Here is a 21,056-nt window from a genome sequence, read left to right as displayed (position 1 = left end):
GTTTGATTTGATCTATTTTGTAAATTTTGCATTTATTTTCTGAAAGCATACATACATACAACTTGATTCTGGCATATTGAATGAAACTTCTCACAAAACACTTAGAAAGATGACCCAGATAATGATATTACAGAATGTAATTTTTTTTTGTAATCCATTTAACTTGTTTATCTTAAAAAAAACAACAAAAAAAAAAACATTCAGTACCATTCCATTCCCATTATGTTTGTCAGCTGAATGATTTAATGAGGACAACAAAGCAGGCCTATGAAATAACTAAATAAAACTTTATTTATTCTAGTTGCAAATGTACATAAATTGCACAGCCACAATTGGATAGTTCTTAACATGGACACATTTCTATGTACATTATTGTTCTTGTCATTGTCCTAAAACAAAGGCAAGAGTCCAGCCAATACTTTACTTCAAACATACTTACAAAAGTATTTTCTACAAGGATTATAAAACATTCAACATATTTTATGTATTCATTTATAGATCTGTATATCTTTATATATTTTTTTTCACATAGCTACTATTTCACATTGACAGCTGAAAAAAAAACACTGAGCAAACAGTTGTACTTTCAGAACTTTTCTAAACTTTGAGAACTGAAACTAAAAAGAATCCAGAAAAAGACACACCTGATGAAAGAAACTGAGATGACAGCAAAGTCTTTTTCATTCAATGCTGTTCTAAACATTTTCTTTTTTTTTTTTTTTTGACTCACCAGTAGCTTCTTCTCAAGTGGCTGAAAATAGACGCGATGACTCTGTAAGGCCTCAGACCTAATTAAAAACACAACATGAACAAACGGAGGCGTTGACAGCCATGTCTGAGAAAACTCTCTGATCAAATGAATTTTCAGTGACCCTAGATACTGATCCTTTTTATACAGATGGTGTACAGTGCTGAAGTGTTAAGTCAATTCAAAACCACTTTAACAGGGCATTAACAGAGCATGTGATGTACACATTTGTTTGTGTGTACTGAAGGATTTAAAACATTTGGCTACATGTAATTTGCCAAGAATGGTACGATTCATATAGTGCTAAAATTAAAGCGTACTTCAGTAGCTTATTAATGAGCACCTTGAGTTCGCTACTTCTTCATGGAGTGAAGTAAACCCAGGTGGACAAAACAAAGGACTTGGAAAATGTTCAGTCAGAGAAAAAAAGTGCATAGTCATAAAAGGCTTTTCAGAAGCAGGGACGAGGGATGCAGTTTGTGCTTAGAAATGTTCTCCATGTACTCCATTACTATCTCCAACAGAATCATTCTGATTCCACATTTCATATACAAATCAGTACAACAACAAAAACACTGTAACAAGATTCATTTGCTTCAGAGTGACCTTGGGGGTTGCTTTTATATAATATTAAATTATTCACATAGTACACCACTACAGAGCTCATGTACATAGAGGTCTCTTTAAAAATATCAGGAAAAATACAATTTAAATCGTACATGTCCCAGGGCTAGTTGCCACAATACATATCTATATAGCTTTGCAACAATATAGAGGCATAGCATGTGTCTCATTTTCTTGTAGACAAACAAAAACAGAAGTTAAAGGAAACCTGCAGCTCCACGCTGCAATTCAGTGCCGAGCAGAAAGTCCTCATTAAAAGGAATACAAAAATATTCAAACTCTTAAATGCTGACAGTGTGCAGCAAACTGGACTGATGAGGCAACACATACATACACAGACAAAGGAAACACTTGATTTGGGAATTAAAATGAAACTAGCAAGCTTTACCGGGGGAAAGAAATCAATGAAATCAAAGCTGTTTTCCAAAGATTGGAGACAGAAAACATGAGAAAAGACAGTTATTTAAAACCACAAACTAAAATGATGCAGATCTGGTTTAGTGTTCACCTAAAAGATTTTCTCTGCTTCTTATCAGCAATTTGTGCTAATTTAATGTCTTGGCATATACTGTATGAAATAGACCCAGAAAAACATTTAGGATTCCATTCATTTACAGAAAGGAACATTTTGCCATTTAAATTTTTTTCCTACCAAATTTTGCCATTTGTCCAGATGAAAACCAAACAATTAAAGAAATTACATGGAAAGAATATGTAGATGGAGAAAGTAAAATGCAGTTATTCTTTGTAAAATCTATGTATATTATAATCTATCAAAAATGTTCATCTTAACTAAACAAAATTAAAAAATAAATAAATAAATATATATATATATATATATATATATATTTAACCAAGGCTAGGACTGAGGGATATTACATATGCAATCTTTTTTCCTTTTTTTTTTTAAGGCTTCTCATGATGGAGAGACAAAGTGCACTATGTAGGTAGAAAGTGGTAAAAACATAAAAGGAAGTGATGCAATATAGAGGAGAGCATTAAATTCTCTGCAGTTGGTTGAAGTCGCTCATCCTCTAGTTTCAGCCGTTTCTAAAAGATTTCATATTATAGAAGAAGAGACCATTACAAGTAACTGTGCCACACAAAATCTAGTTTTTGCAAAGGCCATATGGAGAACACCTATTTTGAAGCAAGTGAAATGACTTCGGATAGAAACTGCAGGCCATAGTATCTGTATAATGTTTGTATAATGTTACCATATCTCATTTGTATTATTTTGTCTTATTTTCTTGTACAGTTAACTGCTGATACATACATGAATGTCTAGTGGTGTGTCCTAAGCTGAAGTTCTTGACCAGCAGTAGTCTCAAAGACCAGCGTTTGAAGTGACCTTGTACCTATTACAAACAATCAGTTTACCAACTGGAAAAGTTTGATGTGTTCAGTGTCTGTCCAGTAGAAATCCTCACCTGCAATGATTTCTCTCAGTATTCACTTGCACAATATCTACACACTTGCTCATGCCCTCTATCTCTTAATTCTGTTCTCTCTCTCTCTGTGGATGTAGCTGCCATGGGTCTGCGCTCAGCAGTTGGAGCTGTTACGAAACTCTCCATTCTCTGTAATATGCAGCTTGGTGGAGTTGGTGGGAGAGATGCCATTCCGCGTCTGCATGCTATAGCGCTCCTTCAGCTGTGAAAGAGCACTCATTAGCCTTGCGTTAGCTGCATCCAGAGATGCTATCCGTTTCTCCTGCAGAGAGAGAGAGAGAGAGAGAGAGAGAGAGAGATTGCTCATAACTTCTGGAAATTGAGCAAAAGAAAACTTTTGGTTTGCCCCGACACTCCTTTGGGGACGAATTAACATGTTCAAGCAAGGGGAAAGACCTTCAGTGCAGCACACCTCCTCAGACACAGAACTCTAGCAAACCATCCAATCTGAGGTTAACAATTTGAGGTTATTAAATGTGAAAGTGCTCTCCATGTACAACTGCAGGCACACTTTCACTGCAATGTCACATTTAGTGATGTCACCAGTGCTTGCAGTGAGTCGGTACCCACTGGTAACCGGTGTGCATTGTAACAGCAACAATGTAAAAATTTCAACATTGTGCCGGAAGCTATTCTTGCACACCAGCAGCTCATAGAAGGTACCAGTGGTGTATAGGGGAACAGATAACTCACAACCGTCTTATGATACTTGCAGGCAATAATGAAGACACAGGTATGTTTGACATAGTAGAAAGGCGTGGAGTCTCAAAGATACTATCGATGAGAACAGACAAAGCGGGGTATATATGAAGTCCTTAATTAGCCACTAATGATATGCAGGTGCGTGTAATCAGAACTCAGGGGAGAGTGAGCGCTGACGGCAGTGAGGAAGAGAGAGAGGCCAGTGGATCCGTGACAAAAGGTGCACGATTGAGATATATTACTATTATAATATATTATTATCATTTGTTTACAAATGATAATAATATTTAAGTTGAATGGGTTCCAAAAAATAACTGTGGGAATGAAAAGTGAGCTGATATCTTACAACTAAATTGAACAAAATTCCAGATACAAGTTGACATTTTTTTGCAAAAAAAAAAACAAAACAAAAAAAAAAAAACAATGGCTTCCTCTCTACAAATGACTTATACTGGTAGTACTGTTCATTTTGCTGCCACATTATCCAGTATACTAGTTAACAATAAAGTTTTTCTTAATAAGCTATACATTTATATTGAAATAATGTGTAGTTAGAGGTTTGTGTTTCTTTACATATTAAAGAGTACGCCCAATTAGTTCCACACAATAATGTAAAGATATTCTAAACTGATTATGCAAAAAAACAACACTGGTATTGGATTGGGATCGGTATTGGCCGATACTGAGATTTCCGATTTCGGAATTGGATCGGAAGAGAAAAAGTGGTATCGCTGCATCCCTAATAATAATAATAATACAAATTTTTTCTTGTTTTCCAGTAAAAATATATATATAAAAAAATCCTTAAGACAAGATACATTTACATTTCACAAATTTACGAAATTACACACAGTAAGATTAAGTAACTTGTTTTCTGAGAAATTGACAAAATTGTGTGAGGTTTATACTTAAAACCAGAAAAAACAACTATAGTATGGGTAAGAAAAATAAACAGTTCAAAGGGACAAGTACATTTTTTCTTACCCCATTGGCAAATACGTTCTTTCCTATTTTCAAGCATAAACTTTCTCATATATCATTTTGTTTTGCTTATTTTAAGGATGTTAATATATGTTAAGATATATTAAGATATGTTAAGAAAACAAGAAAATTATTTTCTGCAGTTTATGTTTCATAATAATGATAAACTGATGTATAACAGCCTAATATTAAACCCATTTGGTTGTATTGGTGACGTCATCTGTAAGCTGAAATTATGTGCAGCCCGCGAAACTTGCTCTTGGCCGTTAATGCGGCTCAATTGAGGAAAGGGTTGAGAACCACTGGCTTATTATAAATCCTATCAAAATACAAAGCACCCTCAATTTCAACCGTTAACCTCCAATACTTTTTATGAGTAATGGCTAGAAATGGGTTTTAAAAAGATAAAATGTTTGGTTACATGAAAGAACAAGACAAAGTGAAGAATGTACAAGCCTTGGGGTCAATGAGTCAAATATAAAAAGAGACAGCAGAATTTCTGCAATGCCAGAAGGAGCAGGCGGATATCAAGAGTAATTTTTTTAAAAGGACATTTTGGTGCTAATTGGACACCTGGTCATATCATGCTCTCTCAGCTTTTAAGGTGACGGTTAGATCTCTGTCAGTGTTAACTGACAGATTCATGCTTCAGTGGTAGAGTTACGTAAATATGAATGAGTTCATGTTTTTGAATTTATGAGAGTTTTGAAAGTGAATATATAATTATGCATATATACTGAACATGAGTATGCATTTCTAAATTACACACATTCAATTTGGCTAATATTGAGCTAAACAGGACCAATAGTTAGGTCTCAACACGCAATCTAATTGGTAGAAAACGTGTCTTTTAAAGGGGTCATGAAATGGAAAATCAATTTTCCCTTGATATTTAGGTAACTGTACGATAAAAACATACTGTAAATTTCAGAACTCAAAACATCCTTTCCTGTCTAAAAAGAGCATTTATAGTTCACACCTGTTTGAAACGTCTCGTTTTGAAAACTGTGTTCGTGACATCACAAGACATTGCTCAGTTGTATTTACACGCCCCACAACATGTGTCATCGCACTCTTGGCCCCGCCCACTGACGTTCAGTTCATATCATAAACAGAGAAGGAGCGAGACAACTCTACTGTGACCAACGATTCCTAAATACCAAAGAGGACCCATCTGGACTATTTTGAATTTTTTTGTGAATATAACATGCATTACACAGACGTCTTTGACCATTGTAAAGTTTATCGCGCCACTTTTAAAAGACGTGGTGTCAAGTTACAACTACGAAACGGAGATGCCATTCAGTTTCATTCAGCTGCTCTGCGTCTTGCTGTTCTTGTGGCCCATCTGCACTACTTTTAATTGTTGGTGTATGTAAACAAGCACTAGCTGGACGTCTTTGACCGTATGGATGCATTACTGGTGATCTGCGCCGCAGTGCACCAATGTGTGTGCATCATGTTTCACCGTGCTATGGACTGTGTATGTGCAGCTAATATCAGCATGGGCCGCTTGTGAACCAGTCATAATATGATTCAAGTGTTGCAAAGGAACCGTTATTGAAGATTGGGGCAGTAAAAAAACACTTGGACTTGACTGCAAAATTGTGAGTAAACAGTTTCATTCATGAATATTTCATATGTCATGACTGTTTGATAGTTATGGTGCTGATGTGCTTTAGTGAACGGATTAATTTATTCAGATGCAATGTGTTGGATGTGCGTTATGTGTAAACCCTGAAATTTAGTTTTAGAATGTTGTGGATCTTGTTCATTCTCTTCTGACAGAGTTTTAAATATGGCTGAATTTGAGGGGCTGCATGATGTTAGCCAATCAGAACAGTGGGCATTTACACTGAAGTTTAAAGGAGATGCTGGTGCAAAAACTGAGCGTTTCAGTCAGAGGGCCAGAGACAGGGTGGAAAATGATCATTTATGATTAATCTATGAGCGTTTAGGTGCAAAATACTTTACTGACATTATCAGTGGACCTCAGGGAGATAATAAAATAATGAAAAAAATTATTAAAAATAGCATTTCATGACCCCTTTAATCATAACTGTATTTATTCCACTCACCAGCTGGTCAATTTTAAAGCTCAACATTGTTACTTTGTTGTATAATGACTAGAATTTCTTTGCCTTAAGGGATTGTAGATACTAAAACTTTAGTTTGAAATGAGGGGATTTGAATATTCTTTAGCTGGTCAGGTTGGGAGACAAGCTTAAACCAGCAACCCGGCTTAGGTTGGTTTAAGCTGTTTTTGTCAGCAGGGAAATGATAATTTATCTCCTACATGAAAGAAGAAACAACATATAATTTCCCTGGAAACCATAATGCAAACATTCAACACATACAACATTCATTTAACACGAAACAATGCAAAAATTACAATAAATATGGACAATGGCTCAGAAGAGAGGTAGTCTGCCTAGCTCAACTGCCAAGTTGAATATTGACCTGATTGGTGTATTTTAATTAGCAGAGCAGAGATTTCCACTCTGATGTGAACATTTTGTTTTGTACAACACAACATGAAAGCGGCACCACACAGGATCAAATCGCTGTATAGAACCAATGCTATTCATTGGTGGCTTCTTGGCTCCCCTCCTCCACACAATGCTGCCAAAGCTACTGGATTTGCCTTTCAAATAAAGCAGCCATCACAGTGGGATAGTGAATATTAGCATTAATGATGACACTGTGTAACAAATTATTATAATTTTTTTGTTCCTGGGTAGTAAGTGTTATTTCCTAATTGCTTATGCCTCAAAAGTATAGAAAATGGCTATTATTCCCCACAAACTTTGCTTTTGTGACCAGGACAGTGATATTTTGAAACTGACCTATTTCCAATGAGAAAACGGGCGAATTTGTGTCTTTTTGTTCACATAAAGTCAGAAAAAAACAACATATGAATCCAACTTAACATGTATTTATACTAAAGTAATATTCAAAGCCATGCTGGTCCATAATGGTAACAAGTACCCATTTCTTCCCCTGGCTCACTCGGTGCACCTCAAAAAGGATTACAACAGCATCAAGACCTTGCTGGATGTCTTAAGTATGATGAGTATGGCTGGGAGGTCATAGGAGACTTCAAAATGGTGGCATTCCTGATGGGTCTCCAAGGTGGTTTTACCAAGTTTCCCTGCTATCTTTGCCTTTTACCACAGGCGGGACTGGCCACAGAGGACCGAGTTCTCTGTGGGGAGGAACAATACCAAGTGGGAGCCACTGATGGACCCCCGGAAGGTGCTGATGCTGCCACTGCACATCAAACAAGTACCTTCAAGACTTCTTCCCTAAGCTGTCTGAGGCAAAGGACAAAGCCGGTGTCTTCGTCGGACCACAGATAAAGAAAGATTTTGGATTCATATGTTTTTTCTGACTTTATGTGAACGAAAAGACACAAATTCCATTTTCCATACTTTTGAGGCATAAGCAATTAGAAAAAAAACACTTACTACCCAGGAACAAAAATTGTGTTACATAGTGTGATTAGTGATGCTAATTCTTTAACCACGCTTACATTTTATTTAATGACGCATTCATTTCTTTTATAATTCAGCAGGGCTTCCTGAGGGATTCCTAACATAATGGCAGGGGGTATGTGAGATTGTTATTGAAATTCCAATGCTAAATTAAATCAAATAAAAATGTATATTTTTATATTACAGTGCCATTCATAAAGTATTCAGACCCCTTCATTTTTTCACATTTTGTTATGTTGCAGCCTAATGCTAAAATGCTTTAAATTATTTTATTTTCCACATCAGTCTACACTCCATACCCCATAATGGCAAAGAAAAAAACAGATTTTTGATAACTTAGAAAAAACTGCAATATCACATTGACATAAGTATTCAGACCCTTTGCTATGACACTTGAGATTTAGCTCAGGTGCATCCCATTTCTCTGGGTCATCTTTGAGATGTTTCTACACTTTGATTTGAGTCCACCTGTGGCAAATTCAATTGACTGGACATGACTTGGAAGGCACACACCTGTCTATGTAAGGTCTCAATGCTTAAAATGCATATCAGAGCAAAAACCAAGTTATGAGGTCAAAGGAACTGCCTGTAGAGCTCAGAGACAGAATTGTGTCGAGGCACAGATCTGGGGAAGGCTACAAAAAATTTTCAGCTGCATTGAAGGTTCCCAAGAGCACAGTGGCCTCCATAATTCTTAAATGAAAAAAGTTTGGGACAACCACGACTCGTCCTGAGCTGGCCGCCTGGCCAAACTAAGCAATCGCGGGAGAAGGGCCTTGGTAAGAGAGGTGACCAAGAACCCGATGGTCACTCTGGTTGAGCTCCAGAGATCATGTGTGGAGATGGGACAAACTTGCAGAAGGACAACCATCACTGCAGCACTCCACCAATCTGGGCTTTATGGCAGAGTGGCCAGACGGAAGCCTCTCCTCAGTGCAAGTGCAAAAAAAAATAATTTTTGGAATTTGCAAAAAAGCACCTAAAGGACTCTCAGACTGTGAGAAACAAGATTCTCTGGTCTGATGAAACAAAGATTGAACTGACTGGCCTCAATTCCAAGTGTCATGTTTGGAGGAAACCAGGCACCGCTCAACACCTTGCGCAATACCATCCCAATGGTGAAGCATGGTGGTGGTAGCAGCATGCTGTGGGGGTGTTTTTCAGCGGCAGTGACTGGGGGACTGGTCAGGGATGAAGGAAAGCTGAACGCAGCAAATTATGGAGATACCCTTCATTAAAATCTGGTCCAGAGCTCTCAGGACCTTGGAATGGGCCGAAGGTTCACCTTCCAACAGGACAATGACCCTAAGCACACAGCCAAAACAATGCAAGAGTGGCTTAGAGGCAACTCTGTGAATGTTCTTGAGTGGCCCAGACAGAGCCCGGACTTGAACCCAATTGTACATCTCTGGAGAGACCTAAAAATGGCTGTCCACCGACGGTCCCCATACAACATGACAGAGCTTGAGAAGATCTGCAGAGAAGAATGGCAGAAAATCCCCAAATCCAGGTGTGCAAAGCTTATCGCATCATACACAAAAAGACTTGAGGTTGTAATCACTGCCAAAGGTGCTTCAACTAAGTACTGAGTTAAGGGTCTGAATACTTATGTTAATGTGATTTTTCATTTCTTTCTTTTTAATAAATTTGCAAAGTTATCAAAAATCTGTTTTCTTTTCATTATGGGGCATGGAGTGTAGACTGATGTGAAAAAAAAAAATATTTAAAGCATTTTGGCATAAGCATTTTATACATTGAGATAGTGAGAGAGGAAATGGGAATGCATGTGCACTAACCATCTAGACATGTCTCCAACAAAATAAATGTATTTAAATAAATAAAATGCATATTTAAAATGTTCCAAACCAAGAAAAACAATAGAAAAAATAAATAAATAAATCATTAAGATGCAAAAATGTTTTGGAATACATTATATTTATAGAAATGCTAACATTATTTAATCTGAAGTCAGTAGTTTAGGTCATAGGGGTTCAGCTGATAAAAATATATATTTACCACGCTTAATGTAAACACTGCCACAGACACACTAAGCTCTACTTTAACAACCTGTCTAGACAACATCTGTGCTATCTCCACTAGGCCAGCACGTGCTACACCACCCAGCCCCTGGCTGTCTGACGTCCTTCGTGAACATCGGACTGACCTCAGGGCAGCTGAGAGGAGATGGTGGAAATCTAAAGATCCAGCAGATCTAGGTAAGTATCAGTCCCTGCTTGCAACTTTTTCAGATAATGTCAAATCTGCGAAACCCTCCTATTACCAGAACAAGATCAACAGCACCACAGACACTCGCAGCTTGTTTAGAACATTCAACACACTTCTCTGCCCTCCCCCTCCACCACCTGACACATCACTGACAGCAGATGTCTTCGCCACATTTTTTACTAATAAGGTTGCAGCCATCAGCAATACATTCTCAGCACCACACCTTGTCAAACACCTGTCTCCTGTGTGCAACTCTTCTGTCTCCATGTTCTCTCCTCTGACTGACACTGAGGTCTCTAAACTCCTCCTCTCGAACCACCCCACCACCTGTTCCCTTGACCCCATTCCTTCCCACCTTCTCCAAGCCATTTCTCCGTCCATCCTACCTGTACTCACACACATAATTAACACATCTCTACTTACAGGCACTTTTTCCACTACATTTAAGCAGGCTTGAGTAACCCCGCTGCTGTAGAAACCCACACTTAATCCCACACAAATAGAACACTACAGACCAGTCTCTCTAATACCATTCATGGCAAAAATCAAATCTCTGCCTATCTCTCACAGAACAAGCTGATGGATGACAATCAGTCAGGCTTTAAAAGTGGACACTCCACCGAGACCGCCCTGCTGTCTGTCACCGAGTCGCTGAGACGAGCGAAAGCTGAACCCAGATAATCAGTCCTGATTCTGCTGGACCTTTCTGCAGCCTTTGACACAGTCAACTATCAGATATTACTCTCTACCCTTTCCTCGCTGGGCATCACAGGAACTGTGCTTGACTGGTTTAATTCATATCTCTCAGGTAGGTCCTTCAAGGTAGCCTGGAGAGGTGAGGTATCCAAGCCACATCAGCTACTTACTGGGGTACCTCAGGGATCAGTGCTTGGGCCACTTCTCTTCTCAACATCACTGGGACCCATCATTCAAGCACATGGTTTCTCTTACCACTGTTACGCTGATGATACGCAACTCTACTTGTCTTTCCAGCCCAACGAAACCACAGTGACTGCACAAATTTCTGCCTGCCTGGCGGACATCTCGGCCTGGATGAAGGAGCACCACCTGCAACTCAACCCAGCCAAAACTGAACTCTTTGTCTTTCCAGCCAACCCTGATGTTGAACACAGCAACAATAACGCCTTACAAATCAGTCAGAAATCTAGGGGTAACCATCGACAACAGACTAAATTTCACAGACCACATCTCAAAGACCGCAAGATCTTGTAGATTTACACTCTACAATATCAGGAAGATAAGACCTCTCTGAACATGCTCTCTGAACTCTCTGAACATGCCACACAACTGCTTGTCCTGTCACTTGTCATAACTAGACTGGACTACTGTAACGCTCTCATTGCAGGCCTCCCTGCATGTGCAACTAGACCCCTCCAAATGATCCAGAATGCAGCAGCACGTCTGGTGTTTAATGAACCAAAGAGAGCACATGTTACACCACTCCTTGTCTCTCTCCACTGGCTACCAGTTGATGCACGTATCAAATTCAAGGCTCTGATACTGGCATACAGAACAGTTACTGGGTCTGCTCCAGCATACCTAAAATCATTTATGCAGAGCTACGCGCCCACTAGAAGTCTGCGGTCGGCTAAGGAACGTCACCTTGTTGTACCAACACAAAGAGGCACCAAAACACTTTCCCGGACTTTCAGCTTCATCATACCACATTGGTGGAACGACCTTCCCAACTACATCCGTGAAGCTGACTCACTCTCTGTCTTCAAAAAACGACTAAAAACACATCTTTTCCATGAGCACTTAACCAGTCATTAAAAAAAAAAAAAAAAAAAATTCTGTTGCAATTTATTCTATTTTGAATACTATTATGATGCTAGTGATACTTTGTAATACAGCACTTTTTATACCACTGTCTCCTAAGATGATTCGCTTATGTTTTCTTCTCTTGTAAGTCACTTTGGATAAAAGCGTCTGCCAAATGAATAAAATGTAAAATGTAAAATGTAAATATAAAAAAGTGTTTGTCAGTCACCACTTGTATAGACACACATACATGTTCCTACCTGTGCGTCAATGATCTTCTGTTTGGAGTCAACTACGGCCTGCATATCAGCATGATCCTTTTTCAGCTCTTCCTCCACAGACATCAACCTGCACCAACACAAAACATAAACAACAATTCAGTCCACTCTTGTTATTTTCTCCCATTTTGTCTTTGAACTAGTGCTTGAGGCCAGAAATAGCTGCCCCACAACATCACTTTTGGAGAAAAGCAGCTCCCAGTAAATCCTGCCTTGAGGAATGTAAAAACTATTCTAAAAGCTCTTTGTCTGATCAGATTACCAATAATAGACTAGTAGCTGAGAGCAAACCTACACTCGGTATATACAGTATCTGTGCAATGATGCTGTCTTCCTTTCTTGCTGTTTTATTTCATCTCCGCCAAGGTTATTATAGTTTCATATTTTCAAATTTACTTCACATTTGAGTGCAGCTGAGTAATGGTTTTAAAAAAGTTTCAGTTTTCTTTTTATCTGATAGACATATTGTGCTAAATGCTCAATCACTGCAAAAACAACTATTTAAGTTGATTATTATTTTATTTCTGTTAGTTTATTAATAACCATCATTTATCATTTCGTTCTGTTTTAGTTTAAATTTTTTGGTCTTTATTTCTGTTAAAATGTTTTAAATGAATGTTTTCATCTTAGTTTTAGTATACAATAATAACCCTGATTTCTTTTTACCAGCCCCATAGGCCTCCTTCAGGTCCATTCCTTCTCCAATTCTCTCACCTGCTGATGATTCCCTTCATCTGCAGGTCTTTGTCTTCCTGTTGCCGTCTCAGTCTCTCCTCAGACTCTTCCAGTCTGGCCTGGTACTCCATTAGCATCTTCTGCGCCTGCTCCTCTTGTCCCTTCAGCCGAGCCTCACATTCCTCCAGCCTCTGAACTGACACACGCAGCCTCTCCTGCAGCATAGAGATCTCCGCCTGATACTGACACACACAAAAAGAGAAATAGAAACTGATCTTTTTTGTCTTTCTGTTTCTCATTCTGAACAGCAGTCACCCTTGAATGCTTTGATCATTTGATCATTAAATTGCCATGACTTTTCCAGTTGTTCGTGATTACTAGATGAGTATTTAAAAAATAACTTTATCAAGATTTTTATTGAGACATTTTAGCAGATGGAATATTTCAGAGCTGATAATAGCAAGATAATTTTATACTATAGAATTCTCCATGACTTCAACCATGTACAGCAGTACCTACCTGAAAAGGAAAAGACCGAAATCTCTCAAACTGTTGATTAAGATTATGATCAAATAACATATTTCAAATCAGTATTAAAATCTGACAACAATGGCATTTTTAACTGTGCTTCTTCATCTCAAATGATGCAAAAAACAACAAGAAAAAAAAGCTACTTTTTCAGGCTGGTCCAGCTAATGCACATGTTCTCAAGTAAACAGACTGTCGATGTCTCTATCAAAAAGGAGATTGGCTCTTTTAAATGTAAGGTGGGACTTTCATTCCTACAGCCACCACATTTTCAGATTTCCAGGTTTTCCATGACCATGGGAACCTTGTTTACAAGGGTAGTCCACTTTTTCTCTTAAATTAACATCAAGATTTTAGGTTAAAATTTCTATGAAAATATAAAGTGTATATTTGAAGTGCTGCACTGCAAAAAATAATAATTCTTATTATTTTTGTCGTTTTCCAGTAGAAATATCTAAACATCCTTAAAACAAAATGCATTTACTTTGGACAAAAAAATGACAAGATATTTTTTCTTGTTTTCAGAGAAATCTAACAAAATTAGTCTAAATAACATTTATGCTTACAATAAAAAGCAATTTGCCCAAGGAAAAACAAAAAACAAGACAAAATATTTTATCAGAATATTCAGCTTTTTTTCTTGTTTTAAGAATGGTTATGTTTTTATAAGAAAATAAGACAAACATACTTAGTAAGAAAAGTTTTTTTTTTTTTGCAGTGGTTAACTGGCCACCATTCCTCTGACGTTTTTTTTAATTTATTTTTTTATAATTTAGCATCATTATGTCGCTGTGATTGAGAGAATCCTTCTGAGTTCAAATAGCGCATGATGATGATTCATTTCCCAATCAGAGTGTCTTTGCATGAGCCTGATTGTCTGCTGCTATGTGTGTGGGTGAGTGGGTGTATATAGGGGTGGCCAGTTACCTTTTCAGCTTGTGTGTGCTCATCTCTGCATAGCTCTGTCTCAGACTCCTGCTCTATATATGGCACATTCATCAACCAGGCAGCAGTACGGTCCAGTGCACTGGGGTTCACAGGAGACGGGGCCTATGGGACACACACACATACGCATGAATAAACTTAAGACAAAACAAGATAAACATACAAACACACAGAGAAATAATGCCGGGGTACTGCTTACCCAATAGGCAATATGGACAAACATTTGGAAACAGGCATGACAACATTCAGCATGACTTAAGCCTGAATAGAGAGAGCATGTATGACATATGAGCATGATTATCCAGAACAGCATAATTACTTATGATGCATATGCAAGGCTCAACAATAAGACCCAGGGCCAGTGAGAGAGATTCGGCCAGCTGTTGGAACTGTCACCCTATCAGGCAGTACAGCAAAGCCACTTTATCTTGCGTATATTGAACATAAATGTAAATGAGTTTTTATGCCTAGCACACCTAAATATTTGATATTCTGTGATATATTGAACATTGTTGTTTTGTAAATTATGCTAATTTACATATCACTAAGGCAACATTATCTAGCTAGCTAACAAAGATGAGGGTTTGTCGAAATTGTGAGAATTATTTGCAATAGTCTTGGAAACATCAAATGAATCAGTTATTTTTTTGCACCATATGCCATTGTTTCCAACAAATGTGTGAGTGTATTCATAGCTTTCATGGAATTATATTATAGTTACATAATTTCCAGCTATTATTGCAAATCAAAACAATTCAGTATTACTGGTAGTAAATTGTTTTTCCTAAAAAGAAAACCTAAAGGGATAGTTTACCCAAGAATGCAAAGTGGGTGTGCAACTTCTTTAGTGTTTTATGGAAAATGTAAGTCTTATGGGTTTGAAAACTATAAGAGAATGAGTAAATGATGACAGAATATTAATTTAAAATAAAAATATTAATATAATGTTCTGATACATATGAAAAATGTTGATAAAAAGAAATTACTAATTTTTGGTGATGGGGCCAGTGAAAATTCTGGCAGGGCAAGTAAAGACCTGACCAGGCCAGCAGAAAATAATATTACTTGCTAGCCATGATAAAGGAGAAGATACGAGTAGCCCTTTCTCTCTGATAAAACTTATGCAAAGTATTAATTATGAAATAAACTTGACATAGCTCTCAACTAAGCACAGGTCAATTTTCATGAATGTATTCCAGTTCAGTAATCTGTGTTATAGTTTAATATGATGGAAGATGTTCATCTTATTGTCTAGATAGAATGGGACTTATTCAGAAACTAACTATCCACAAGAAGCCTAAATATATGCCTTTCGTGATCAGCAGAATGACACAAAGATCTGGGGTTGGAGGGGCAGTCCACTGTAATAAGTGCGTGTGCGAGCGAGTGGTTTCCATCAATCACTTGAAGTATTCAATCAATTTCCAAGAGAGAGCGAGCGATGCATTTTGGATATGGGAAATGTCCTTCCTGTCCACTTCATTGTCAAATTGTTGAAAAAAAAAAGAATGCCAGTGGCAATAGTCAATAGCTGGGGGTTGATGATTGCTTGCAAGATGAGCCATCTGATTCTAAACAGAACCAATAACTCTGACCTGCCGCAAGATGTTTTAACATTACTAGGTTAGGTTTTGATAAAGATGCAAAATAAATTATCTAGATCGCCGACAGATTTAAATGTTCACAAATACACACACACACAAATGCAGATTGATTATATTTCAGTGGAGCAATGCTACACAGATAGACTACAGTGTTTAGGACTTTGTTTTTGCAGAGGGATAATGCACAACGTCAAACCAGATGGGCTACAACAACAGAAGACCACTTTGTTTGTAAACTCTAGATTCTACCTTTTAAATGTAGGTAAAAATGTAAGTGTACATACTTGTTTATGCGGTGCACGATGCTTTGTTTCTGGACTGTCCCCTTTGGAGGAGGAGCTCTGCTGTCGAAGCCGTGCGCCACCTCCAGGCCAATCAGGTGAAGACGACATCACAGTATTATTAGAAGGACGTGGATAGGGGGCGGAGTTCAATAGATTGGGCGGAGTTTGCCCTCTGGGTGCAGTCTGTGTGGGTGGCGGCGGTTGGTCAATCCGCCGCTGGGGACCAGTGCTACTCTGCCGTGGAACCATAGGCTGGTTTCCATGCTGCGCATCAGTTAGCGATAACTGTCGTCTTGAGAAATCTCCAGAACGTCTCACAAAATCCTCTCCCGCTCCACCCATCTGGGTTAGGAAGGTGATCTTGGTTCCTCCAAAACTCTCTTCATTGTTGCTATGGGAACTGACGGAGCTGTGACACTCTGACCCAGAATCCCCACTTGCTGTCCCTCTAGGTGATACGGGCAACCCTGCAGCCATCTGGTAAACTGGATTCTGAAAGGACAGTGGGGCCAGGAGCTGTGTAGGCCTGCCTGGGGCTCCTTCTGCCCCTGGGGTAGTGGGAGTCTGTCCTGGCCTATGAAGAGTGGGGCCTCCAGAAACATTGCCTTGTGGAGTCCGTGCATTCCAAGGAACCATGGAACCCTCACCTAAACCTTCTGAAGTTATACCTGCTGGGATGACAATTGGTTCTAACGCCCTCGCCGCTTCCTGGAGGTCCACCATGGAGAGGCTCTTGCCACCATTGGCCAGGCCCAGCTCGAGTTCATTGGCCTCAGAGTAGCTGGAGCTACGGGCTGGGGAGCCATGAAGGCCGGAGGATCGTGTGACGAAGAAGAGGTCTTTGTTTTCAGGGGTGGGGGAAGGGAGGCGAGTGAAGTCCAGTGGGCTAGTGAAATGAAATAGAGACAGAAAGCCTTAATGCCCTCTAAATAACATATGTAAACATTCATATATAGGGAAAATAGCCCGAAGGAAAGAGGGCACAGAAATTGGACACTACAGTCACACTTAAAAATCTATTAATTTTATTGCATTAGAAACTGAATATCAAACCAAAAGGTATCTACAGAACAAACAAACAAACTTCCCTTTTCAACTACTTTGACCAACTGCTCCCAAGGTAATTTTTATTAGATGTATTAAGTCAGTTCTATCAGAAAGACTTGCAGGCTTGGTAAAGTTGACATGACATTTATTTGATGAAATGATTTTGAACCACAGAAAATATTTTGAACCATCAGATCCTGCCAGAGATAGGAGGCAGGGGGTGAGGAGTCTACCCCAAAAGGAGAAACCAGATACTACCCCCAAAAGAGAGAAGGTGTTCCAGAAGAGTTACGAACCAGGTCTTCATGGCTGAAGTTTCATTATTAGAAGAGGAGATGTGATGATAGAATTGACAATGGTACATGAATTAGGCAGTATCCCTGGCATGGTTGTATGATACCTTAGCGATAGAATAAGCCGTGCTTGCGTTTGCTGATGACCCTTATGAGAAAGGGGGCATGGTTCATGTGATATCCTTGCTTGAGGATAGCCATGCTTGCATATGAACATTAATTGTGTGATATCTGTCAGAGGATGGACAACATTTCTTTTGAGCCATATGATGGGGCGACATTGTTGTGCGATCCCTTTGCTGAAGATCATTAACGTATGGTATGAACCCTCTGACGAAGGCGGTTGTATGAGGGATGTGGATGACGTTTGATTATGAGCCCTTCAACGAGGGTGAATGTTAATTGTGATATCTGTCAGAGGATGGACAATGTTTTGTTTGGCCCTGTGGTGGGGTGACATTGTTGTGTAATCCCATTGCTGAAGATAATTACCGTATGGTATGAGCCCTCCAACGAGGGTGATTATTGCTGAAGATTAATGACATAAGATTATGAGCCCTCCGACGAGGGTGACTGTTGCTTGTGCGATGTCTTTGTCAGAGGATGAACAACGTACATAAAGCCCTAAGATAAGGGCAGCATTGTTGTGCAATTCCCTTTGTTAAAAGATAAACAACGTTTGATTATGAGCCCGCCGACGAGGGTGGATGTTGTTTGTGGAATGTCTTTGCCAAAAGATGAACAATGTAGCATAAAACTCTACGATAAGGGCGACGTTGTTGTGCAATACTCTTTGTTGAAAGATAAACAACATTTACGCATGATCCCTTCGATAAGGGCGAACTAGGCTTGTGCAGTACCTATGCGATAGAAAACCATGCTTGGGACTGTGGAAGCCTTGGTGAGGAGGGCAGATATGCTTGTACGATATCCTTGCAGGACGATGGACATGTTTGATTTGATAAGTGTGTGATTTGGAATGTTTTGAATAAGTACCCCAAGAGCCTAGGGGAGGAGGCCGCAATGTTTGAGGGGTCAGATTTGAAATGTGAACTAGCTACGACCGCATCCTGGTGGTCTATTTTGGAGTGTTTGAGGAAAAAGGGAGAATGAGTGTGGACTGGGTGAGTCCATTCTGCATGAGTTTTAGCGGAATCTAAAAGGGGGAGGAGTGAGGGGCCTACTCCGGCAGGAAGTCCAAAAGGTGAGGGCAGGGGACGGGAAGTATGCTGGCGGAGGGACATAGTCGATGAAACTCCTGAAAATGAGATAGAGAGTAGTGATTGAATTGAAAAACCTGGGAATATGCTCGGCTGAGAGAATGAAGTGCATTTGATGCTCTGCCGTGTCAAACTTCTCAGTAATTTCGAAGATGCGGATGAAGGGGAACCAAGCGCGAACTTCAGAAATTAGTCTGGCAATTTCCCTGCAAATCATGTTCTTATAAAGTAACCTCCAAGACCTACGAAGGGCGCACATCCGTGAAAAAGGACATGCCATCTGAGGTTTCGGGGTTTTCTTATGGAAAAGGGAAATTCCATTCCAGTGATTTAGTAATGGGGACTAAAATTGGAGGTCCGATCAGCAGCCATCGTCAATAGATACGTTGTCAGTGTTATTGACGAAATGGGCTAGCGTGAGGAGGCGAGAGATGGAGTAGCCTTGATGAATGATGCACATGACGATATAAGGTGACCCAAAGAGACAGGAGATTGCATATGGAAAATGAAACTGGATGGAGGAAGGAAGTGCAAACTAATGATCTGTCTATTTTATAAAGAGGCGGGAAGCTTGCATCTTGGGGGAGATAGAGCGCGATACCGGACAATTTGAGAGATGTATGGGGGCTTATGTTTTTTTCACTGAAGAAGGAATGCCCGGCTTGTGAGAATTTGGTTAAATGTCCAGAGTAGAGCTGTGAGTGGCACGGGAATAGAGGAGCAGAGAATCGGAGCGGGTGCATACAGATGTGAGCTTAAAATATTGGAAGCATAAGCCTTCCAACAGATAATTAAATGAGCCTGACAGTGAAGTAAAATTTTGCCACATGATGCCAAAATGGGCCAGTCAGCGGGGTGAATGGGCATGAATTTTGGAAGTGTCTTGATGTCTGCTTTGGTGGGGGGAGCGCCGTGCCCAGCCTTGGCTGGAGTTAAAGTATGCAGATGCGAAAGATGTGATGTTTGAAGTCGAAGCTCCTGATACAGCCCATAAAACCAGCAACACGAGGCATGGTCCATGACATGTAAAGCTTCAGTCAACTGAATATTCGGTATCTGCTTCACAAAAAATGCTAATCCAGCACAGGTTTTATCCAAGAGTGAACAATCCTTACTTACCTGCTGCTAAATGTAGCTGCCCTGACCATGAATGCATTTACAGTGGATGGAGTGGAGAGCAAAATGCAGTAGTAACTAAAAATGTAAATGTAAGGCATTTAGACAAACATAGTTATAGAACTAAGGCACAGGTTTTTTCCAATGTGTAAATAAAACCTTACCTGCTACTAAATGTAACTGCCTCAACCACGATTACATTAAAAGTGAAAGGAGCAAAGACTGAAATGCATTGATACTTAAAATAAAAATGTTATGTAGTTAGGCTAACATAGCTTTTAAACTCGTAATGAGTAACTCCTAATGAGCTTTGAAATTTGGAACATTGATAAAGCCCCAACGCTTAGAAAGTCCCCACTGATCGAAACATGGTCCGTACAGTGATAAAAAAAAAAAAATGATTTACGGAGATCCATATAATACAAATCTATGCACTGTTATGATGCCTGAATGAGTAATAAAACATAAACATAACTGTGGAATAGGAATTAGATTCGATCATATAAGGCAGCAAAATGCAGAATGAAGTAATAAGACCCCATACTATAAGTACTTATGCATCGGATGCATAATTTGCATTGCATAATGACATGCATGAATAACAGATCTTGATCCCGATAGGGGTACACTCGGGCATGCAAAACGGTGAATGAATCAGCATTGTGAACTCAGTTACCCGCATGGCGCGGCCGTCACACTGTGAAACGTGTGATCCCCTACCATGAACTACGAGAACCGAATGCTCTATTGAAATGAAATATTGCAGCTTGAATTTGATATTGATGCAATTGAGGGTTATGATGAACACACAATATTGGCAGCAAAAAGCCTAAGACCCATAAACCATCTTCTAAATGCATTTGATGAAGATGTTTGAGAACTTAGCGTATTTCTGATGGGAACCAGCTGCTGCCTTGAGGCGATGATTTTGACGGACTTGGCGAGAAGCGTTCGCCTTCCAGCACCGGGTTGTGCATTCTGGTTGCGGTAGATGCAGTGGCTCGACTGAGGGAGGTCTCCTACGTGACTGAGATCTGGATGAAGATCCTGATTTGCTG

The 21,056-nt window shown here is 39.3% G+C and overlaps 1 protein-coding gene across 7 annotated transcripts in view; it reads right to left on the bottom strand.

Moving 5' to 3' along the window:
* Window positions 1-270: 270 nt before the first annotated feature.
* The window catches only part of LOC127440121 (disabled homolog 2-interacting protein-like), a 209,762-nt gene continuing 188,976 nt past the window's right edge, over window positions 271-21,056 (bottom strand). For all 7 annotated transcript variants that reach the window (XM_051696523.1, XM_051696527.1, XM_051696526.1 and 4 more), the window contains 5 exons: window positions 16,323-17,208; window positions 14,417-14,539; window positions 13,001-13,203; window positions 12,269-12,356; window positions 271-3,085 (listed from right to left, as the gene is read on the bottom strand). In XM_051696523.1, coding sequence (XP_051552483.1) covers window positions 2,918-3,085; window positions 12,269-12,356; window positions 13,001-13,203; window positions 14,417-14,539; window positions 16,323-17,208 — 1,468 coding nt within the window. In that variant the 3' untranslated portion in view covers window positions 271-2,917. The remainder of the gene's footprint in view (window positions 3,086-12,268; window positions 12,357-13,000; window positions 13,204-14,416; window positions 14,540-16,322; window positions 17,209-21,056) is intronic.

Source organism: Myxocyprinus asiaticus, chromosome 4 (assembly GCF_019703515.2).
Source record: "Myxocyprinus asiaticus isolate MX2 ecotype Aquarium Trade chromosome 4, UBuf_Myxa_2, whole genome shotgun sequence".
Lineage (NCBI taxonomy): Eukaryota > Metazoa > Chordata > Actinopteri > Cypriniformes > Catostomidae > Myxocyprinus > Myxocyprinus asiaticus.
The sequence above is the reverse complement of the archived record's forward strand: the minus strand, read 5'-3'. Positions and strand labels throughout refer to the sequence as shown.